The 25,169-nt window shown below is 41.9% G+C and overlaps 2 protein-coding genes across 2 annotated transcripts in view; both read left to right on the top strand.

The window, feature by feature from the left end:
* dor (vacuolar protein sorting-associated protein 18 dor) overlaps positions 1–25,169 on the top strand; it is a 133,832-nt gene that overhangs the window by 34,493 nt on the left and 74,170 nt on the right. The gene's annotated exons all lie outside the window — the stretch shown is intronic.
* Positions 1–25,169, top strand: part of bib (MIP channel family protein big brain) — a 56,428-nt gene that overhangs the window by 23,713 nt on the left and 7,546 nt on the right. The window contains exons 3-4 of the mRNA XM_019052583.2: positions 23,984–24,194; positions 25,022–25,090. Coding sequence (XP_018908128.1) covers positions 23,984–24,194; positions 25,022–25,090 — 280 coding nt within the window. The remainder of the gene's footprint in view (positions 1–23,983; positions 24,195–25,021; positions 25,091–25,169) is intronic.

Consider the following 25,169-nt stretch of genomic DNA (forward strand, 5'->3'; position numbering starts at 1 on the left):
TTTCTCAAAATTATTATTAGGTAATTTAGATTAATTAATACATATTTTGATCAAACTTAACCTTAAATTTTCTCAAATTTCAAAAATAAGAGACACCCTAACGCGCGTTGATGACGGTGCAGAGGTACAACTATTTGAGCTTGATGGATGTCCATGTTGCATAACCGAAATTGAAGGCGTGATAACAGAGGCGTGAACTCGCAATTTCCCGCCTTTATGCTGCCAATGAGGTTTCGCGCAGATTCGGGATAGAAGTCAATAAAAGGGCCGGATCGCGTCTTTCCTATCTTCGGTTGTGTTACTTACGTAGCCCTTGAAGCACCGTTATAAATAAAAGACACACGGAACCAACACTACATGGGAATAGAGCAAGGAAAAGGACGTGCGTTGATGACGGCGCAGAGATACAACTATTCGTACTTGATGGATGTCCGTGTTGCATGACCAAAATTGAAGGCGCGACGGCGCGTGGCGTGAACTTGCAATACCCCGCTTTATGCTGCCAATGAGGATTCGTGCAGATTCGGGAGAAAAGTAAAAAAAAAAGAGGCCGGATTGCGTCTTTCCTATCTTCGGTTGTGTTACTCACGTAGCCCTTGAAGCACCGCTATAAATAAAAGATAAACGGAACCAACACTACATGGGAATAGAGCAAGGGAAAGGACGTGCGTTGATGACGGCGCAGAGATACAACTATACGTACTTGATGGATGTCCGTGTTGCATCTGCAAAATTGAAGGCGCGACGGCGCGTGGCGTGAACTCGCAATACTCCGCTAAATGCTGCCGTTGAAGTGTTGCTCGGATTCGGCAGGATTGCACACTTTATTTATTATTTCTTTTTAATTTGATAGAGCAGTACCATGTATCCCGATAAAGTTCATCGCCCTAACCTTAAGAAAAAAACAATAATTATAATTGCATGTATTATTTAATCTTCTAGAAACTAGGGTAAAGTCGCTGCGTGGGTGACATGTTTTCAACACTTTCCCGAGAAAAAATAATTCACTTCCAAATTCTGTTGAGGAAGCAGCAAATTAGCATCGCTACTGAGTTTTTTGTATCACTGGAAAATAACGCGCGATGAATTAGATGGATTTATTCGCGCGGTATCCTAACTACATCAGACGTAGCATGAGTTTTTCTGGTATTAAAACTTTGAAATATTTTAGAACTCATGCAAAAAACTTGCATTTAAAAACATACTCTGCTTATCTGGTGTTTTATTTTTTAGTCAGAAATCAAAGCAACACCGAAATTTGAAGTTTTGTGAGTGGATTTCTCTTAATCTAGGCGAGACTCTCAGAAAGTTTAAAGGGGTCATTAGTCCATTTCTCTGTTAAAACAAAATAAAATTTAAAAGGAAGTTAGACAATGAAATTAGGCTGATTCCAGGTAAATCCGCGCAACTCGTCGTTTGACTGCCAAAAGGGCGTAACTACACTTAGAGATGAGCCCGGGAGAGTATTGAGTTGTATGGATGACAGGGCTCATCTCAAAGTGTATAGTTACGTCCTAACGCAAGGACGTGGCGTAAATGATCGATTATCGACATTCCTCATTCGAAGCTGTGGTAAAGAATCGATTATTAGCAACGACCACTCTGTTTATCGGTCCTTTTCAATGTAGGTTTAAATGGCAGAATAATCGATATATCGTAAAGCACGCCACGCCATTGCAAAGAGGGCGACGAATTGATGTGCAGATTTAAGTATTTAGAGGAGAATAGAATGCCTCTGGGCCCCAACTTTGTCTGCGAGCAGGCAATAAATTGAACGTATTTCTGCCAAACGGAATTATGTGCATTAAAGACATGAGCCCTGAGACCCATGAGAATACATGTATAACAGGGCTCACGTCATAATTCACATATTCCCGTTTGGCAGAAATACGTCCAATTGGAGGATGTGTTATTGTTAAGTATTTAGAGTCTTGTCGTTCGTCGTGGTGAAGGTCATTACACTAGGCTACACGTACTCCGTCCATATTAGAGAGTCTTTTTCACGACGCTTAAAAATTCAAAGCTCGATCACAGTTGATTTTTTTTTTTTTTTTTTTTTTTTTTTTTTTTTTTATCAGTCATCGTCTAGCTTTTAATACTTTAGGACTCACACATGGTGCTATTTCTTAGCGTTGAGTGTTTCACTTTAATTGAACTCGGCGTAAGCATCTGGTTATTGTTGCCAGGCTAATATATCCCATTTATCCCCCGCACTAATGGCCCCGTAGGAGGAGACAAGATATTTTCGAGACTTCGCTTCGGCTACGAGAGCAATGTAAACTGACGGGACAGACATTATTTCGGGCGTCAACGCTAGTTTACTCTTGGTGCTGAATATTGAATGACTTTTAAAAAGTTGTATTCTCTTTTTCGCATTTTCCTAAGAGCTTAGACCCTTAAAAATGACGAGTTTGTTTTCTACTTTATTATGCACTGCAAAAAATGATGTATAGAATCAAACTAAATTTGTTCAAAAACATCGACTAAGCAGTCTTTTTTCGTTTTTTTTTTTTTTTGTTAAAAAAAAAATTAAAATAAAATTTAAAAAAAAATAAGAGAATACATTAATTGCGAAAACTTTTGTTGCTTTGGATCAGTGAGAAGTGATCGTGAACATTATCATTTTTATATACTTTTATGATTGCTAAAGTCAAAAAATGAGTATATCAGATTGCGAAGTCGAAAGTCTTTGCCCATGCTTTATTTTTTTAAGGCAAACTAAGAACCGACCGAAATTTCTTTTAAATTCCCTGTGAATTTTCTTCATTTATTTTGAAAAAAAAAAAAAAAAAAAAAAAATGATGCGAATAAATCACATTGGCACTAAACTCCAAGGAAACATTTCCATCCGTTTTTCTTGAAGAAAATAACATAACTTTGGAGGTATTTAAAGTTCGTCACTGGCATAATTTAATATTTCGCATTAGGCCACCGATATTCAATTTCTTTTGCTTTGTAAATCGACGCATCGCTTGATCGGAAGTCTGTCACTTTTTCAATTTATTTATAGTAACATTTCGCTCGATCTCAAAAATAGCTCTTTTAGCTGCGTATTAATACTAGGAAGATTACACCAGACACCGCGTAAGAGCGATTGAGGGGGGGGGGGGGGGGGGGGGTAGAAAAAGACAACGTTTCAAAAGCTTTATTTTTAGGCCCGATTGATTTTCTTGCTGACGCCATGCACCATGCACGGAGTCAAAATCAAGGAATAGGGAAACGAGGCGGGTGGTAGTTGTTGGCGACAAGTGCGGATGCCGTATGCGTTTGCAAATGGAACCTACGTCTGCTCTTTTTGGGAAAAAATAACGCAACTACAACAGAAAACCCGAAGTGCATCCGCGGTTTTCGTCGCGCACAACAATAGAGCACAAGAACACCCCGATCACGCTGACAAATCGCAATATAGCGGCGAGGAGACTCCTAACGAGGCAAAAAACCACTGGTGGCCCACTCGAATGAATAGGGAAAATATCGGAAACAATTACCCCGATTTTTATTGACTCGGTCGATTGTTCGCGGGTTCGGCGCAGGCGGTGGCGCGGGTCGCGGGGTGAGAGTAAATTAACCGCTTGTTAAAACGAGAGACACCGCACTTGCTCGTTTTTCCTCCTCGCAACATCCCTTCGTGATCCCTCTGGCTCACCCCCTCCGCACCCTCTGCAACCCTCCCTCGCGGGGTGGGTGGCGCGTATGTCCCGACCGCGGAGCAGTCCGATGGGGATGTTGCGATCCTCATAGTGATGATTACGAGAAGAAATTAAAAGCGTACTTGTGAAATGCTCGTAAAAAAGTTCTTCTCCCCCCCCCCCCCCGCAAAAAAGTATCACTGAAAACGTAACTTGTAAACTTGTGAAATGCTCGTAAAAAAGTTCTTTCCAAACAAAAAATAAGAAAAAAAATATCACTGAAAAAGAAAAAAAACAATCCTAGTAGGTTTGACGAAATACGAAACCCTTTCTATGAGTATTATAATATTTTTAAGACACATTGTAGTTAACTGGACCCTTTTAGTGGAAATGAACCAAGCCACATCCGACATCGCCGACTTTAACTGGGAAGCTTAATTTTTTACAAGAGAGCTTTTGCACGGATTCCTTTGACAATGTTAAGGATTTTGCACAAAAATCCGCACAACCGTTTCCATGTAAAGAACCAATTAAATTTGGCAATAGCTGATGAGACTCGCTTCTTTTCTACGTAACGCGACTCAACTTATTTTCATTTTTGGACTGACTTTACCCATACCAGAAGCAGCTTAATTGTATTTCACGTTGCAATCAGTGGCGATTTTGCAAGCTGGCAGCACTATTTTTCCTGTGTTTAAATCCGTTGAAAATATCGACTTTAGGTGATACCAAGAACCGATTCTCTTACATACACTTAAATTTTTGCCAACTCTCGAAAATCACCACCGACTTCAGCGTTACAATCACTTGTTTGACCTAACCCAGCTTATTAAAATTCAATCTCCGTTCTTCTGTCACCACACCGTGTGCAAGTCCATGACGTTCGAGGGCATCCTACAAGGAAGGGAGAAAAAAAATGCGTCCAACTTCCTGGAAATGCGTTCTCGCCCCTCCTGTGGCACGCAACTTGGAAGTCTATTTTCTGGAAAAGGAACATCTTATTTCATTTCGTTGGGGGACAACACCAACACCGCTACGCCTAGAAAAAAATGGCTCACAGCGGATGTTGGTGGTACTTAATCGTGCTCTACTCAGCAGTTGCCAAATTTAATGGAAAACTAGTCATTTTAATTCGTATGACACACGTGGTTTGCTTCAAGCTCTCTGACTCCCGAATTTTTCATATTTTGTCGCAGTTTGCTCTACCGTTTCGCTAGGCCGATTTCCATGATTATTGCGGCTATCGGGGGCGATAGTCCTTTGATGAGCTCTCTCTCTCAGATTTAGATGAAATTATGACCCAACTTTTTATGAGATAAAGTTGTAAATTATTCAGGTTAAACAATGTATATTTCCATCCCTTGTCACAGTTCGTTCTACAGAACTACCGGGCCGATTTTCATGAGTTTTAGAGTAACCGATAGGAAACATTCCTTAGATACGTGGACTGTGCATATTATCTCACGGGGACTCTCGAAGCGAGCGTAAGAAGGCGCGGGCTACTGTGGTAATATGAGGGTTGGGCTACATAGCTGCCAGGGGGTGTACCCTTTACCCACATTTAAGTACTACACAATCCGAAGGGTGGTCCGCCATACTGATCTTATTGTTAGCATCAGACTCTTAACACGCGCAGCCGTGGACTATAATAGCTATAAGAAGGACATTTTTCTGGCCTACCTCAAGCATTGAAGGCGCAAAATATATTCACGGCCTCCTGACTAATAAGAGTACATTTTGCAATTAGGAACTATAATTTCTAGCTCAGTTTAGAAACAACATATATGCACCATCAGTTTCTCTATGCGCGTAAGTGTTTTTACGGATTATCCTGAACTTGCAGTTCGTAACTGCAAAATGTAGTCAAATTATTCTTTCCCTCTAAATTGTCGGAACAACTTTGAACCTTCTCCTCCTCCTTTCTTGAAAGGGGTCTGAAGAGTCATGTATATTTTTCGAAAATCAAGAGCAGTGGCGTTGAAAACTAGGCACCAGTGGCTGATCTGAAGGATTGACGCACACACGACCGCAACTAAAACATCTGATGGTCTGGGTTGACTTACCACGGAGAGGGCGGGCCCCAAGTCATCTAGACTTAGGGCTTTAATTTGTGTGCCTCCATCCCTTTCCAAAATACATGCCTGGATTTGGTTTTCTCCCCTCACTCCTTATTTGACGTCTGAAATTCCGCTTTTTTTCTCTTTTCTCTCCCCCCCCTCCATTCCCTTTTTTAGCATGACCTAATCTCGTACCCTGCCATCATTTTGGCCATATGGACCAGCAACGCAGGGCTGCCGGTTTTTAGTATTTTCTTGTGATTTATAAGTATAAGATGAGATTCATGAAAAAATGAAGGGACTTATATGGTTTGTTGGTGCCTAAGTTACAGTCCGAACTTTGAGGATTTAACGAATCCTTTTTCGTGTCCTAAAGAATGGATTCCAACCGTTTAGTTCCATATTCTGTGCTGAAAGAGGGCACGAATGTGCGTTTCAATCCGGTACTGCTTATGCGCCTCGAATGAACAGACTTTATTGAACTTTCTAATTTGTGACTTTTTCTCAAAACTAGGTTTATTGAACTAGAGCCTATTCAAATCGCTAAAACTCTGGGATGGTTTCTGTAACATTTTTGGAAGTCTGGTCCGTAATATTCGTAGAACAATTCTGTGTGCTGTGCTGTGGAGCTGAAAACACAAATTTGCGATATGATCTGTAAAAAGAAACCTTTTTTACCGGGAGAAAATTAAAAGGAGAAAACTTAATCCGCTGATAAGGCGACGATATTAAATAACCAATATTACTTGAGCGTTTTTGTTTTGAGAAGGTTGGGTACCCATCGAAAACGGGCGGGGTCGCGTTGTGGTGAGTGGAGGGGAAGAGGGAGGAAGGGAATCATGGAGTAAAATTTAATAAGACGCAAGTTGGACGGCCAGCCATGGACTCTCATTAAATATTTAATACGCCAGGTGTTAAATCGGCCCGAGAGATCTGGATGAGCCCCGCCGCGGCGCGCCCGCGCAGCTGAGCAGCGGAATCATGCTCTGAAAACAACTTAATGACGCCAGCATATGTAAATGCTCTCAGAAAGAATCGAAGGCAGCGCCGTGTTCCTATTGCAGGTCCGTCAAAACAACCTGAAAAAGTCATGTTAACGAAAGTAACATGATTTTGACCCTCCTTTCTCAATTTTTTCGCAAATTTTCTCGTACCTGCGTTGTTTTAGACAGTGCAGTGGTGAGGCGTGAATGATCGATTAAAGATAGCTCCCCATTTGAAGCTGTGGTAAAAGATCGATTATTAAGGTGTTCGTTGCGAACATACCCTGTTTATCGGTCCTTTTCCATAGGTTTAAATGGTAGATCAATGCAACTCGCGGTGCCAGGATACACTGTTAAAAATCGAGAAGTGATATTCGGTCTCGGAGTCAGTAAAGCACCCAAAAACCCTAAAGGATATGAATGCGAAGTGAAATTAGCTCGATAAAAGTGTATGACACCCCGCAAAAGGAGTAGATTCTACTCCGTAACAGTGACACGCAAAAAATAGTCGGTGCTGATGACAGAACTTTCTGTTCACAGGGCTTTTGCACTTTTCTGTTGTGAGAACATAACTTAGTTCGTGAGCACAGAGCACTATATCCTTATGACGGAAACTTCTGTAGCTGTAACAAAGAAAGTGCAGGAGCCCTTTGAACAGAAATATTTTCTTCAGTTACGTAAGGTCATATAAGTCACTCCGTTAGGGGAATATGTTCCACTTTGCATTCATATTACTCGAGGTTTTCGGGTGCTATATATAGACTCCGGAACAGCATTTCACTCCAAAATTATTAACATTTTATCCACATTCCCATGAAAATTTTGCGTATGATATGATATAGCAGTAGCGTAGCCTGCAGGAGGGCGGTAGGGTATCTGAATCCCCCATGACTCGAGAATTTTTCCACAAATACTGTCATTTTTCTGATTTTTTTATCGTCGAACCTCCTCCCCCTCCCCTTTCACGAGAAATTTTTGTCCGCCTCCGCTTAGAGAGTTGATTAAAAACTCCAGCGATGAGTCGTTTTCGAAATAACAAAAATTCGTTAATGTTACACTTATCAGACGTTAAAAAAATAGTTTCGGAAATAAAAGAAAAGAAGCGTTGGATCCTAAAAACTATTTATTAGGAGTAGAACGACTTTTTGAAATCAGAGTCGGGTCGTTTACGAAGTAAATGATTTAACTGAAACGTACTTATGGAAAATACTCTGTCCTAGCGGGCGTAGAATCAATGCTGAAAATATCCCAAAATAATCCGGCACACCCCGTGCACACGAGCTGCGCCAGCTTCCAAGGTTGGGTGAACGTGAAAATGAAATATTTCTTTATTTTTTTTTTCGAAAAAGACTCGAGAGGGTATACGAAGCGAGCAGCTGCATCCACACTTCCCCAACACGTGACTGGCGTAAGATTTCCTGCGGGGGTGCAGGGAAGTGGAGGGGGGCTCTTATCCTACCCCAAGCCCCCCTCCTCCCCGGGGGCACCGTTTTAATATCGCCACCATAATGCGCCGTGACGTAATCATGCCGGGAGGCAGGTTGCGACTCTGCTCTGAAAACCTGAACTTTAATAATGATACGCCTTGATAGGACTACCCGAAGGATATTCTCGCGACGGATTCGAGTGTATTGCGGATCGCTGCACAGAGGCACAGTATTTTCGTTTAAATCCTCCACTGAAAACGTCCTTCCGAGTATCACCACTTCCTTTTGCCTTCCGCCAATAATATTCGAAAGTTGTAGCATCTCCTCGGGAACACGACATGGAGTTGAGGGGTGAGGGGCTTGAAGGAGAAGGCGCATAAGTGCAGTTTTTGCTATTTCAAAAAAATGCGTGTTTTAAGTTTTAAAATTACATGCAGCCATATTGCAAAAAGAAGGTTTAAACTCACTTTTTGATGTTTTAACATCGGATTTTAGTTGTGCATTTTGCACAGGATTTACTTTCAAACTACTTTTAGTTGAGGTCATGAATATCTCAATGTCTTCAAAAACTGCACTTATGCGCCTTGTCCTTCAAGCCCCTGAAGTCGAGTTTCTGCAAACATTATTTGTATCTGTGATGGTTTGGTTGCTACAGATTATATTTGAGGTGAGGGTCGCACGATCTAAGTAGCACTGCAAAGGTGATGCGTCGTTATACTTAATTTTTTAGATAAAATATGTTGTGCAGTGCGTTTAGTTCACACTTACCTAAAGATCGATCTTGAAAAGTGGTGGGATGATTATTTAAATTGATGGACAAAGCGATAGACAAAGAGGACAAAGAGAAAATGGACTGATCCTCTGCCCATTTCTACCACCCGCTTTCATCATTAGGATCGCTATATTTTCCCTTTATCCATAGCTATGTTCATCGATTTCAATAATCAGCCCCCAGAAATTGATTTTTACAGTCTAAAATTGAAAACCTCTCATTGCAAAATTGCAATTGTGCGCCTTGTCATCAAAGCCTCTTTTGTCGAGACCGATCTCTAAAATTGGCGGTATATCAGAAGCACCCGCCAATAGCGCTCTGGCTCTGGGTCACGCGCAACAGTCGAAATGCCACCGTAAACCCGAGACCCGAATAAAATAAAAACGGACCGCTCGCCTGGAGCACCCTCCAGTCTCCAGCCCGCCTCCAAAACCGACCGAGAAACCGAGAAAGAAAGGTGGTATAAAAAAACAGCAGGCCGACGCAAGCTCAGCACGCGATCCGGGATTCGGGGTTCCGGATCGAGATCCCATTCAAACCGCCCCCCCCTCCACCCCCCTTCCATCCCTCGGTCGGATTCCGAAATCGGGATGCGCGGAGATCGAGCCTCCCGCGATTTCGATTTACAAAGGAAGCTGCAGCGATTAGTCTAGTGGTTCCCAATCTTCACCTCGGTTGACCGTCGGCGCCCGCTCGCGACAACCGCGTAACTTTCGCTAGAAATTGTGGGGACATGCGCGGTTTTGCGTCTGCCTCCACGCGGGAGATCATCGTTACCACCTGCTCGGCGCACGGCCTCCGGGAAAGTGGGTATTATCGCGTCGGCTGCTCGTCTCACCTGCTTTTTGGTCGTCGCGTCCGCCGGAGCCAGATGTCTCGAGTCTTGAAAGTTCCTGTCTCGAAAGGCACACTGAAAAAAAAATCTCGGTGTATTTACCAGGAAAAGGGTAAAATTACCAAGAATTCAGGGTTCTATTTGATCCCAGTTTTTTCTTGGTAAAATTACCATATATGGAATTGGTAATTTTACCGTTAATAGACCCCGGTAAAAACGCCAATATTTTTTATCGACTGTGGTAGAATTACCGAGACAAAATGGCAAAGTTACCGGGAATTGATTACCAATAAAAGTGGTATCCGTACCTGAAAAAAACAGTAAAAATACCGGTTTTTAGGTAAGTTTACTAGTCTGTCTTGGTAAAATTACCAATAATTGGTAAAAAAAGTGAGATGGTAAAGGTACCAACGGACCTTGGTAAGAACGCCGAGAATTGTTTTTTAATGTAGGATTTAAGTCGCGATTTTATTGTAACTGTCTCGAGAAAAAATAGCCGGGATCAGGGACGTCGCATTTGGGGAAGGCAGGGAGGCAACGCAATCCCTCCCTCCCCCCTTCACTGCGTGTTAAAGTTAACACTCATTTCAACCAATGAAAAGTTTTCATTCATCACTTTTGAACTGTTTTCGTCGATTTTAGGACATGTTTGGAGGTTTATTTACGTTTTGCCCCCGACTCTCACGTAAGTTTTGACTAAGAGACTTCAACGCCGAGTAGCAAAGTTGGATGGCGCGAGAGACGTAATACAACTATTTTGGCCTCCAAGAAGATAAAATGAAGAAATGAATGGAGGAGAACGTAAACTCTTTTCGTCCGACTCAGAGACTTTAACGCAGAGCAGGAAAGTTGGATGGAGCGAAACATGCGATTTATAAATATTTCGGCTTTTATGTGATTGCGCAAAAGTTACAAGCTTGGAGGCACTACTTATCAGCCGGGCCTCGTAAGACCGAGAAAACTTGATGTTCGATATGAATAGAAATTAATTTTCTCAGTTTGAGAGAAGCGATACGTTGCACCTTCTAACACGAATAAAGCTCGAAACGATAAAAACATGTATTTTGGGACAACTTTAGAACAACTTATCTGGAACGAAAGGGCTACTCAACTTCGATCCCCCATCCCCCCTCCTCAACTCACTTTCGCCTCCGTCCGAATCAGTTGATCAGTACTGATCGGAGAGTCTGGGTTCGATCGAAATGAACCGATCGAAAAATAAAAACGTGAACTGATCCATGTGATTCGATCGATTCTCGGGGTTGTCGATTGCTTCACGCATTTTTCGATCGATTCACGGGTTTGTCGATAGATTCATGGCTTTGCCAATCGATTCACGAATTTTTCGGTCAATTCATGAGTTCGTCGATCGATTCACGGTTGTCGATCAACTCGTTGTCGATCGATTCACGGGTTTGTCGACAGATTCATGGTATTGCCAATCGATTCACGAATTTTTCGATCAATTCATGAGTTCGTCGATCGATTCACGGTTTCGTCGATCGATTCACGGTTGTCGATCAACTCGTTGTTGATCGATTCACGGTTGTCGATCGATTCACGGGTTTGTCGACAGATTCATGTCATTGCCAATCGATTCACGAATTTTTCGATCAATTCATGAGTTCGTCGATCGATTCACGGTTTCGTCGATCGATTCACGGTTGTCGATCAACTCGCTGTCGATCGAATCATGTCGATCAGTTCACGTTTTTAAAGTTCGATGGATTTATGTCGATGGGATCCATACCCTCCAGCGCGATCACCGAGTTTGAGAACCTCCGACGAATCGCAAGATCCAACGGAGCAACAGCCACCCCCCCCCCCCGCCATCCCCCGTCTTTTCTTCCTGTCCCAATCTGGAGCCGGGTCCCGGTCCCGGTGCACAAGAGGAATCTGTTGGCCGCCGACCGACAGGTGATAGGGACCCTTGAGCTGCCCCCCTCCCTCCCACTCCCGACCTCCAGGATACCATTCTTCGGTCTGGTGTCTTTCCTCCCGGCTGCAGCTGTTGCTTATCCCTCCTTCGCCCCCTCGTCTTCAGGCCGTGTGCCACCCCCACGGAATATGAAATCCCGAGGTCTGTTTGAGCGACTGCATCGGTATGTCGTCTTCGTCGCCCGTGCGGCAGTAGAACGTGAAATACGGATTTTATCACAAAAGAAATGGAAATTATCAGGATGGAGGTCTGCCCCCCTCTCATCCATGGTTGCATAACCTGGTCAGCGATCAGCGAAAGGGACCCAGATTTTTTGGAGAAACAAAGGGTCTGCCCGAGAGTTGGTCGGTAGGACTCTTCAAACCCTAGCGAATTTTATTTTCTATGAAATTTTTTCTATTCTTCGGCATTCTTCAACTGATGGCAAAGTGATAGCAGTAGTTTGCGATATCATATGAAAAATTGCCTTCTGTGAGACAATTTTTACAGAAGGATGATGGCTCCAATCATTCAATCACGGGCATGATTATTGAAATTTATAGACAAATCTATAGACAAAAAGTACAGTGAGAAAATAGACCAGGTATGGTTGTCTAAGACTAAGAGGGATGATGATAGACTAACGATTGGGAATCTAGTGGATTGCTGTTAGTGAATCTATTACTTACCTCCTTTGTCCTACGCAACTACCCGCTGCGCCGTTTCTACCAATAGGGTTCCGTTTTCCCTTAGTCTTCGTTGTCTATTAATTTTAATAATCAGCCCGCGCGCGTTCAGTCTAATTACAAGCACCAACATCTGAAACGTTGCCGGAAAATGACACTGGGGTCTATCTAACGTATGAGTCGTATGCTATCCGACTTTACAACGCTGACAACTTTCTGTGCGTTGAAGTCAGAAATCTGAAGAAGAAATAAAACCCGTGAGCCGCGAGCGTTGGCGACACGAAAGATTAAGTATTTGATCAAGACTCGAGTCAAGGAGTTGTTTTTCTTCAAAGGGTGAGGGAGTTTACACCTTCTGCTGGACCATTCTAAACTTTCAATAAAGTTGACTTGAGATGGTTTTAATATTGACACAAGCGGAAGTAAAGGATGAGGCATCCGCGTCTGTCTCCGCTTACCTTCTCCAATAAAAAAGGATTTTGGTCGCCTGCTCAGTTGGATGGGGGCTGGCGAGGAAGGGGGTGGATAAAGATTCCCGTAATGTAAACGAACCACCGTTCAAATAGGAACAAATAGAAAAAGAGCTAACTCATATTCCTCCCCATTTGTTCTTTATTTTTTCTTAGGTACCTATTTTTTATTTTATTTTTTATATCGGATTCTTCCACACGGCCCTCAACCCTTTAGAAAAAGCACCATTTTCTCTGATTTTCAGCGACGGTTATGGGCCAGAATCAAAACAAAAATAGCTGCCTCCTACCCACCATAATATTCACCATCAAATCCATTCATGGCCTTAGAAGCATCAAAATCCTATGTTGAAGGGGAATTTCAGGGGATTTAATAAGGCGGAGGCAAGTGTCTCACCCTGGAAGATCCAAGACCCCCTGAAGCCCTCCTTCAACTCGAGGATTCAATATCTCTGAGGCGCTGCATTCAGCGCTAATCATAGATAGTAAAATTTTCCATAAATTATGATCCAAAATCGTAATAAAAATTCAGGAAACACGATAAGCTCCCAAAAAAATTCAGAGGTAATACTTTTGAGTAATGGCTCTTTTAGAAAAAACCTGAAAAAACGGTCAAGTAATATTTTCGCAAAAATTATATGAATGATTGAGAATAAACCTATTCGTAAAATTACACATATTTCTCGGAAAATTTGTATTTTATCAGAAGAAATTTGGCAACATCATATATTATGCATTTTTTTTTTTTTTTCTTTTTTTTTTTTTCAATGGGGCGCAGCATGGCTCGTAAGCGAGATGCGTGGTTGGGGAGTCCCACCGTCGAAATGCGGCACCTGAGGCTCGAAGACATCGAGACTGATCGAAAGGGTTACGCCAATCCGCAGGGGTCATAACCCCGAAACTGCAACTGCAACCCCGAGGAAACTGCAACCCCCTCCAGCGGCCTATTTTTTCAAGGCTCGGACGAGGCATGTCACCCGAGTAAAACAGTAACAGCTGACGCGTAGGTGACACGCGCCACGGAGCTACAGTATGTCGCGTTAATCGCATCAGCGGATAAAAAACACAGGCGCCGCACTCACACATCCGCGGCGACCACCACTACACACGCAGGCGGCGGCGGGGTGGCGGGTCGCACCCCTTCGCCTCCGTGTCGCGGTGTGGTTTGTTCGCGAACTAACACACTCCAGGGGGTAAATTGAATGGCCGGAACAAGTGCGGTAAACAATCGCGGATCATTTCCATCCCTCTCCCCCTTCCCCATCACTCGGAGCTCTCTTTCTCCTGGTATGAATATTAATGACGTCACGAGCACGACCCACTTTGAGATGCGCCTCCAGACCCTGACTTACGTAACGCGGAATGTACGGGTTTTTTCACTGCTCCGAGAAGAAGTGCAGTACTCTGCCGTGGTAAGGAAGAACGTCGTATGAGCCTTCAGACGTTGCCAAGTTGCCTTCTATAAAAACCGAAATAACTAGGAAATTCGTGAATATTTGCTCCAACATGTTCAGATAATTTCGTACGCTTTTTAATCTAAAATAACCGAAAATTTCAAAGAAAAATGTGCATGAATGTCGTCAAAAATACATGTTATATCAAGGGAAGACTTGTCTACCAAACTAAAGCCTAGTTATTCAGATACAACTATTACCGCTCGTATAAATTGATTTTGCCTACCTCGTCAAATGCGGGCGAAATCAATGAACCCGAATGCATTGTATCCCTAGCATAGGATGAGAGCTTTTTGATTGGCCATCATAACCACCAATAACTACAGTGATTCGCTATTCGAGTTATAAAATTCACAGATATAAAATTCTTAAAGCCAGAAGCAAGTGACCGACATTTTATAAGAGCACTTTATTATATCAACTATAGAGAAAATTATGCTCATTCTATTCTGGATCACCATCTTTAACTTCTTTTTTTGACGGAATGTATTCAAATCTAGTTCCTCGGGTAGCATAATTTCGCGAGACCTCAAACCTTATATTTCCGCGGATAAAATATAGGGAGTGAGAAAGTCTAGTCTATGTTCACTGGAAAAAGTTTCGACAAAACTTCATACAACAGGAGATAGGTCGGTTAAAAAACCGGAAACGATTCTGTTTTCACTGTTCAGTGAAAGTTTCATGGGAATTTCGTAATTAAGGAAATAGGATAGGCTGATAAAAGTTTTTCTTGACCGGAAAAATCAATGATAGAAAAAGGGGGTGGATTTTTTAAACTTTGACGGCACTCCGCAGAGCTCATTTTTTAGCGACGAAGTTATTGTTCCGTAGCGATCTGAATCAAGCGGCGAGCTTTAGATGTACTACCGCATTATGCATGCCCGCCTGACGCGATGCACTTACAATTCAGCACCCTCCGCTATCCCACAGCAAACAATGCCCCAACCCCTCTCGACATAATTCACAACAAGTGAAATATCCACTCATCCCTCAAAGTCTCACTCCTTTTTTGTATCTATTGCTCTCTATTTTAGGTCAATGAGAGGGGATTCAGTTTTTTCTGCTGTTTTTTTTCTTTACTTTTTAACTTCGTCATCCTGTCCATGTGGGTTAAGCTCGGAGGTTTCCTGTGTTCCGAAATAATGTGATTAATAACATTTCACCCATAATTAATGACTGTATTTAGACGTGGCTTATGGCTCCGCGCTCGAGAATTTTAGCATACATCCTTCAGTGGCGTGGCGTGAATTGCGATCTATCCATTTTTATGCCATTTAAACCTATGGAAAAGGATCGTTAAACAGGGTGTTCGCAGCGAACGCCTTAATAATCGATTCTTTACCATAGGTTTAAATGGCAGAACAATCGATACATCGCAATTCACGCCACGCCACCGGCATCCTTGGTAATAGAGAACGTGTATGTTACATTCTATGTACTTTCATGTTCGAAATGCATGAAAATAGAGTACATCTCATGTATTAATTGATAGAACGGAACTTTTTTAAGTATACATTTTTTTATCTTTAATTTTCATTACCCTAAAAACTGCGTAGCCGTTAACCACGATGTGAAAATTATTAAATATAGCTTGTTTACGTAAAAGTACGTCAAATTTACGTTCTCCGCTACTGGGACGGGGTTTTATGGCATATCCTGCAGTTTTATTTTGCGAGAGGTTGCATAGCGCGATAGCGCCAGCGACCAGGTAAAAAGTAAGGCACAACATTAGGGATAACATACAAGTACCGATGGATTTTACACGTCGTTTATAGGTTCAATCGGAGCTATGGAGTTCTGTTAAAACGTGTTTTTCGAGTTGGCAACTATTCGCGCTCTCCAGTATGTTTGTTGCCTATGCGGTGAAATTGAAGGCGAACTTCATAAGGACGGATACCTATAGTGAGCTCACACCAAGGAGTTTTGGTTCAACTAACGCTTATGAAGTTATATTAATGTGTTTTTTGGATAGGTAACTATTCGCGCTCTGAGGTATGTTTTTTGCCCATGCGGTGGAATTGAAGGCGCTTTTCTAAAGAACGCCGGGCTTTCAGCAACTTTCAGAAATTTTTATCACTTGAATTTTCCATGAAAAAAAGTTTAACGACGACATTGAGCGCAATTTTATATTGTGATGAGTAGACTTTTCCCTTCAAAATTCCGTTTCTACGCCTCTTATGTGAAATTGGCGGAAAACTCTGACTTCTGGCAATGTACGTATAGCTGAAACTCGATAGGTTAAGTACTTATTTTTACGGTTGCATTTCTCGTTCATCACCTAATTGGATTGCCGCAGTTTAACATAAGATGCAAGTGCCAATTCCGGCGAATATGACCGGTAAGGTTTCACCGGAGAAAATGAGGTCTACCTTTTCCTTCTTGAACTATTCTGGAATGCATAGAACTACTATGGAATTTAAGTGCCGAAAAATTCAAAATTGCATCACTGAATTTGCTTGCTTTACGCTCACCGAAGACGCCCGTGCGGTATTAAGTTCGCAATTTAAGTAAAAGATGCAGTTCCGAGGCAAAGTTACTTAAAAGTTATGAACAGAGCTCCAAATTATTGGCTTTGTAGTGTCTTTTTTACCTCCTGTCGACACAAGAATAACTTACCTACTTTTAAACTGCACTTCAAGACACTGTAAAGTGCTCTACGTTGCTAACTCATATCCCGATTTTTCATTCGAGCTTGAGAAACATTCACACCTTAAAACATTTTTCTCCGAGAGACACGATGGTCCATTTCCTCGTGAACGACCACTTAACGATGGTGAGACTGCAGAAATGCCAGACTTGCTGTCATATTTTATTTTCTGCATAGAAACCTACTAAATGCCATTTTCCGAAAACTTAAGTAATTTTTCTTCTCTGTAAAAAGAATATTCTATGGCATTTCTAACCGTGACGTTCATTTGGTTTCTTGTCAAAAAATTAAACGAAGGGAGATTTTGAAATGCCGCAGCCTAGAGACACATTTTTGCCGTCGGCATTAGAGTGAACACTTAAATCTGTGGAAAATTCTCATACGGTATAAATGAAATTCATGGATTCTTCATATCGTAGAGTGAAAGCGTTTGACATGTCAGTGCGACGCGACGCACGGTGGATCGAGTCAATGGTACAGGTCGGTCATGGGCGATTCGGGCAAATCGCATTTTTTAAGGGTCAAAAGTGTTCCTCAAGAGTTATATTTTAAGGATCTGACATTGATTTGGAACGAAACATGTTCATTTTTGTGACAGAAGGCATCAAAGAGGGGCTTTGCGTAACTTTTTATTTTAGCGAAAAATCGTCCGAGTCTTTCTATTCCATTTAACTTGCTTCTGTTTAAATTAATGCTAATTTCATTGACATATTCTTGTTCTTCAGAGTCTGGAGAACACATTGCACTAGTAATTTTTTGTATTCGGTCCATTTTTTCAATGATTATGTTTGCGCTAATGTGCTCATCTCAAAAAGCGAAAAAAAAAAGTTTAGGTAAACTTTTAACTACCCATCCGCCACCATCCGCCAGAAAAATTTGTATAGGCATGTTCGTAGGAGTCCTGAGAATGCGATCCCGCAAAATTTGGGTGCCACTTTGCGCCACTTTGGCCGTGACGTCACTTTTTCTGTTGCGTTCCGAGATTGTGCGCGAGCCTTATCTCGAAAATTAAGCGACCGGTTAGCTGCCGCGGCACTTAGCTTGCTTCTGTTTAAATTAATGCTGGTTTCATTAATTGATTCTTATTTTCCAGAGTCTGGAGAACACATACCGATAATAATTTTTTGTATTCGGCCCATTTTTTCAATGATTATGTTTGCACTAATGTGCGTATATCAAAATGCAGAAAAAAAAAGTTAAAGTAAACTTTTAACTACTCATCCGCCACCATCCGCCAAAAAAATTTGTATAGGCATGTTCGTAGGAGTCCTGAGAATACGATCCCGCAAAATTTGGGTGCCACTTTGCGCCACTTTGGCCGTGACGTCACTTTTTCTGTTGCGTTCCGAGATTGCGCGCGAGCTTTATCTCGAAAATCAAGCGACCAGTGAACTCTCGTAACTGCTAAATGACCCAGGTAGGTATGATTCCTGTTCATCGGAAACTGAAAAACAAGTTTCACCATCAAGACGTGCTCTTTGGCCCGTTTTTCGTATTTTCATTATTTCCTAAACTACATATCTATAGGAGAACTAAAAAAAAAAAATCGGGCATATTTTCACTCGGACATCCCTTTATATCCCTTTTAGAAAGCTTTTTTGGGACGTATGCGTAGATAGCTTGAGGAAACTTTTAGCAAGTAACCCCCCCCCCCCCCCTTTACTTGCCTGGCCCCTGACTATGATGCCATTTTATCTGTTGGCCTCCGCGATCGCGCGCGACCGGTCACTGGTGAACTCTGATAACTGATGCTTCTTTCAAATACGTACATATTTTTTAATTTTTCACCTATTTCGATGTAAACAAAGTGCAGTTAGTGCGAAACTAATTACACTGCGAGTACGTTTTAACGTTACAAGTCCGGGAAATTTTGGAATTTTTGCGGTTTTTTGCGTTGCTTGTTTTTTAAGTTTGATGCGGTTTGAGAGCGGAAGACGAGGATGAGAGTGATGGGGAACTGAATATGAAGAAGAAGAATAAGGAGAAGCAGATGACAGATGACTGTTACATGTTTAAATTTTTTTTTTCTTTTCTTTTTTTTCTAGCCATCTAGTGTTTTTCCTACTCTAAGTCCCTGTTCCGTCCTCTGAATGTAAATACCTATGAATTTAAAGTAAAAGTGATCTTGAATATTTTCAAAGAATTCATAAATGTATTTCATTTGTTTTCTCACCGATCTTTAAGCAGAAGAATGATATCTTATGACAAAGTTTCGAAATTAACTTTGCAGTGAAGGGAATGATTTATCTGATGCAGCAGCTCATAACTGGAGAGGTATTTTTGCGTAATTGTGACACTTATTAGTAAGTTTTCATAATTTTATTCATAATTTATCCTCTTCCATCATGAAAAATTAAAAACTCCGTCCTACGAAGTAAAACACAGACGCCTAAACTTTGCACCTGTATAGTTTTCCCGACAAAATGCACAAATACGGGTCTTCAGGTACGTTTTTCACCAAAAATAACATCAAAAATGAATTCTACGCGAAAAATTACATTAGATCAGTGATACATAATCGATCAAATGACCAGGGATATTCGTTATCCTCGTAACATTGGAAGCGCAACGCTCCATGACCGACCTCTCCCATTAACTCGATCCACCGTGCGACGGACGGATCGGCGAGACGAGGAAACCGCTAGAAAGTCATGAAAGTCATAACGTGTGGCAGTCTAGTGTAATTAATTTTTAAGGTCATTCAATGCACTACATCGGGTTGATTTGCACTCTCTTTTTCTGTGTCGCTCATGCAGCATCGAAGAGGGTGAATTGCTTTTTAAGTAGTTCGACCGGTGGCGATTTCTGTCTGAAAATTCGGAAGAAGCAAAACTGAATCTTTCAGTTCGAAAACGACCCAACTCGGGTTTTTCTTGCGTATAAACACTCCTTTCCTGACTGTTCAGCGATTTTCATCCTGAAAAATTTCGGTTCTCCGAGGAGGATCGTTTTCGGACTGAGAGATTCAATTAATTCCAGAGGGTACGGAGGTCCCGCATAGATTACCATTACGCCTTCAATTTTTTAGATAGGCCAGACAACTTACTCGATCCTTGGAGAAAGACCTACGTCTTTTTAAGGATTTGTGCCTTATGTCATTTGCAAATTTTGCTTCGAAGGAAATTCTGTAGAACTCCCACCTGGCGAATACGATGCCATTTTCAATACCCATGATTTGATGCACTATATCATTGCGGACCCAATCTCTTTTAGAAATTCCAGCCGCCCTCCCCCAAAAATCCATCTTCTTCGATACTTTTTTATCTAATTTTATTATTTGCACTTTCGAAGACTTCAAATATCATCCATTTCCGAATCCATAGGCGGCAAACTGTTGTCGGTCCATGCAAGGCGGCAAAATCGTGAACCCGTCCCCGATGTCCATACGTTTGCCCTTCTTACATGCATCAATGGTCAGTCAATATTCAGACCGCCTCATTCCAAATCCCTTTCACATACTTTTGAGATCACTAGGCGCCGAACAAGTCTCCTTATTACAATGGAAAATTGAATGAAGTTCTCGGTCGGGAAATCCGGACTGGCGCCAGTGCAGTACCAACAACGACACGTTCTACCTCCCGAGATTAATTCCGCGAATGGCATGGCGCACAGAGATCTACGCTATTTGCTGGGGATACAGCCAGTTTCCAGAATCAAGGAGGCTTCGGTCATCCATGATGATTGGATTTAAGGAGAGCGTGGATGATCGCGAAGTCGTAAATTTCGCACAAATGCTCTGAAATAAAAGTTACTTTTTTCGACTACCTGTGAAAATATGTATAAGATTTTTGAAAAAAAATTACAGGGTTTCCAAAATTTCTTCATCTTCAAAATCCTCGACTCCGAAATAACTGATTTCCTGACTTTTCCTGGCCTTCCAACAAAATTTCCTTATTTTAAAAAAAATTACGCCGACTTTTGCTAAACTTCGGACAAAATTTCCTGATTTGGATATTAAATTATGGAAAAATGCATTTAGTAGCTGGTTAAAAGATGACAGCCTTGAAAATGATCAAAAAGAGTGGAAACAGTTGTGAGATCATTGATATGTTTTAGTGAGTCAAAAATTCCCTGAATTTCCCCACAAATTCCCTAAAAGTTTTTCCGACTCTCCCGGTTGTCGTAAATTCCTTGACTCTCCCTGATTTTCCCGGTTTTCGAGACCGCCGGTAACCTTAACATAAAGAGAGAAAAAAAAAGAAAGGTATCGCTCCACGCATTGGCGAATGATTCGAACCACCGAGAACCTAGATTCTCAGTAGCTAGACTTTTTCTCGATCGTGTCACAGGAAGCATTTTCCAGAGCGGCTGCCGCACCACCGACCGGCGCGGCGCACCGCCTCTATCTTATTATTCTCTACGGAGTACGGAGGCTGCAAGTGCAGGCGGCATGCGAACGAGTAAGCGATTAATTTGCAGCAGTGTTGCCACATTACTAATTCAATACGATATAACCCCGAGAGTCATGATTGTATCTCTACCCACCGAATCTGAAACAATATATTTTGAAAAGCCTTTACAAGGGTGTGGTATACTTTAGGGCATTGGCGCAAATTCCTTGAAAAACCTAGGAATTTCATTTAAAATTTAAAAAAAAAAAAAAAAGAACTTCTAAAGGGTGAAAAAGCTGATCAAAATCCGACCAATCAAAAGCCGACAGTCGCGTTAGCGTATCGCGGCGATGCCCGAGGATGAGTTCAGCCAATCAGCAAACACAGTTTTGTCCACACTCACCCAGGGTACTTCGTTAGTGTCCGCCAAAATTATCGTTTCAAACGGGTCCTATCTTCGGCCTTTTCAAAACGCGCTTTTCTTTGCCGCTAGTAGGGTTGAAAAATTCCTGGAAGCTTAATTCACTCCATAATTCCCCCCCCCCCCCCCCCCCCCAAAGAAAAAAAAAAAAAAGAAGAAGAAGAAGAAGAAGAAGAAGAAGGCTTAACCGACCCATTCAGAGGTCAACGCTGTTTTTCGCCAAATGATGGTTGTTGAGCAAAGAAGCATATAAAATTCGTCAAAGGATGACTGACGAATGTGTTGAGCTCTTTAGGCGAGTTCTTGCAAATTAATTTGGTATCGTAAAAAACTTTTGACCTTCAAAAGTAACTTTCATATTACAGAAAGGATAGGAGTTAGGGATCTCTAAAAAAGAGTCTCTCTATAGACGGCAACAGAGCCGCGGCGGGGCATAAAAGCGAGCCGGCGCCGACGACATAGCCGTCCACGGGGGAGGGGGAGGGTCGCGGCGAGTGATGAAGTCCTCTCGAAACTTGAATTGCGGGTGTAACAGCTGTTATGATATGATACAGATATGACGACCCTGTATCAAGTGCAACCCTTAATGACCGCCCATTGTCCTCCGGGCCGCGCGCCCCTTTCAACTCGCCGCGCGCCGCCCGAAAAATTAAAAATCGGGGCCGCCGAAAACGCGCCGCGGCGCCTCGGCTAATAACTGTGTGAACTTCCGCGTCTGTTCCCGCCCATGTCTCGTGTCTATATCACCGATTATTCGGCTTCGATGGCCTTTATTGCGAATCAATCCCGCTGTTCAACACGGCTCAATGTAAGGAGGACCCGGTTTAATGATGATGTTTTCGATCGCTTACATAGACATCCATACTGCCGTGCTAAGGAAGATCGCCGTATGAGCCATAAGGTGTTGCCAAAGTTCCTCCGATGAAATACGAATTTTCACCGAAACTGTTGGATATTTTTCCTCCAATTTTCAGACAATTTTTTTACATCTATAATATCTCAAAATTTCAAGGAAAACTATGCACAACTTTCCTGAAAATTTTTTTATTCGGAGAAATTTGGCAATCCTCTAATGTACATACGGCGTTCTTCCTTAGCACAGTATAGCCCTAATAGCAGTGGCGAGGCGTGAATGATCGATGATCGATACGTCTCCATTCGAAGGTATGCTAAAGAATCGATTAATAAGGTGTTAGTTGCGAACTTCCTGTTTATCGACCCTTTTCCATAGGTTTTAATACCAGATCGGTCGATACATCGCAAATTACGCCACGCCACTAAAATTTGAAAATTGTTTGAAACATTCGCTAACGTTTAAAGGCACTAAGAGATATTTGTAGTTTTAACGTCATTTTTCAATTATTTTTAAACAATTTTCAAATATTTGTGTGAAATTATTTTTAAAATGGTCATAAAAATAATTGCGGACCTTTTTTTTCTTCATATTTTAAAAATTTCGTGAAAAATGGGTATTCATGAGCATTAATTTATGGTAGATATAGTTATTTTTTATCAAACTAAAAACATGTCTTAGCAAGTGAAAAAGGTATACTCCAGAGTTGAGAATGCTCCAGTTGTTTTCTTAATTCTAAGGGTGTAGGTAACTAGGTATGCTAACAAATGACACAATGCAGATGCAGATCGCGCCTAAAGAGTATTGACTTACAGTTTGAGGTATAAACGCGCCTTCGCACTCAGCGCGCTGCAACCTGGCATACATGTAGGAACGGCCGCAAAATTATATCGATGTGCGAAACTATCGCTGTTTTCAAAATCTCTGCTCCTATTTTATTTTTTCGAGGAGAAACTTAACAAAGCCAACTTTGTAACTTGAAATAATTTCCACGGAATGTTCTGCTAAAAGAGAGGAAAAATCTAGGCAGTTTTTAAGGAATAAAGTTCACTAGATTTCCGATGAAAAAATAAAGTATGACACGGAGCCTGCAACGCTGGAAACGGAGATACGTGGTTTCGCACTTTGGCAGGGTTGCCACAGAATTTAGAAAATGAAATTCCCTGACAATTCCCTGACACATTTTGGTAAAATTCCCTGACAATTGAAGATCTGACGGATGGTTAAGTGGGCATAATTGAAAATAGTTTTCAGGCGAAATTTCTTGTTCAAAATCTCAAACCCATTCTAGAAAGCAAGTGAAGGTGATTTAACAAATTTTCCCTGACTTTTTAAAATTCCTTAACATATTCCGGTTTTCCCTGACAGTGGCTATCGATGTGCTTTTTTTCCCGAGAGGTCTTCCATTGATTGTGATGCTGATTTCTATATCCTGCTGTCAAAACTATTGCGTGCGTGACACTATTTTTATTGACGGAATTGAATTGGTGTATGTTGCAGGATATCGAACCCGAACCACTACGTGAACCTGAACGCACGGGCGAGCCATTCGCCGTTCCACCTGAGCGCGTGGGACAGATTCGCATCGGAGATGGTTCTCACGTTCGTCGTCGTCTTCACGTACTTCATCACGACCGACCGAAAACGGAAGCTCTTCAACCGACCCCATTTCCCCGTCGCCGCCGCCTATTTCGCTTGCGGACTCGTCGCCGTGAGTACTCCAACCTCATCTCACTCTTTCTTTTCGTCCGGATACAGCGGCTTGCATATCCCCGGTCGCTCTTGCGGGAGTTGGGCACCACGAGTAGGTAACGGTTGGGAGTCGCAGAGCGCACAGAAGCGCTACAGAAGCACCAAATTAAAAGCCCTGTGTCCACTCGTCAAAATGGAAGCTCATAGTGAACCGATAAATACGATGTGTTCGCGATTGTTGATCAAAAAAGAGATGCAACACTCATCAATCGCATCAAGTCCCGACTTTGAGCCACTTATCGTTGGATTGATTTACTTTGAGCCCTTTTTTCTCTATGACTTTGAGCTTCCATTTTGACGAGTGGAGACAGCGCTCATGGCCAAAGTGCGGAACCACGTTTCTCCATCGCGATGTTTCAAAATTTTCGCTCCTATATTTTATTTATTCGCAGAGGAACAAGTCAACTTCATAGCTTGGCATTTTTACAGAATATTCTACTATTAAAGGGGAAAAATCAGGGAATTTTTCATGACATTACGTGGACCAAGTTTCCACAGAAACAATAAAGCAAGACAGGAAGTCTGCGATGTCGCAAACGAAGATACACGGTTTTGCTCTTTGGTCATCGATTTACACAAGTATCGACGTATTTCAATTTTCTTGCCATTTTCAATAAAAGGGGCCCCTTCATTAAGTGAGCAGGCAACAAACACTACACTCCGATACGGTGTCAGCGATTTCGCTATGCAATTTCAATTTCTTGCAACTGTGCTACCTGGGTATGTTTATGTTCTTAAATATGAGAGTCATCGAAATATTATTAATTTCTTGTATTATTTTTTCAGATGCCATCTCTAAATCCTGCGCGTGCACTAGGTCCGGCATTCGTCTTGAACAAATGGACAGATCATTGGGTGAGAAATTATATTTTATTAATGAGCATAAATTTTGCATACCCTCATAATTTTCTCACAGGCTGTTAATCTAACCCTT

The sequence above is a fragment of the Bemisia tabaci genome, chromosome 2, assembly GCF_918797505.1.
Source record: "Bemisia tabaci chromosome 2, PGI_BMITA_v3".
In the NCBI taxonomy this organism is placed as follows: Eukaryota; Metazoa; Arthropoda; class Insecta; order Hemiptera; family Aleyrodidae; genus Bemisia; species Bemisia tabaci.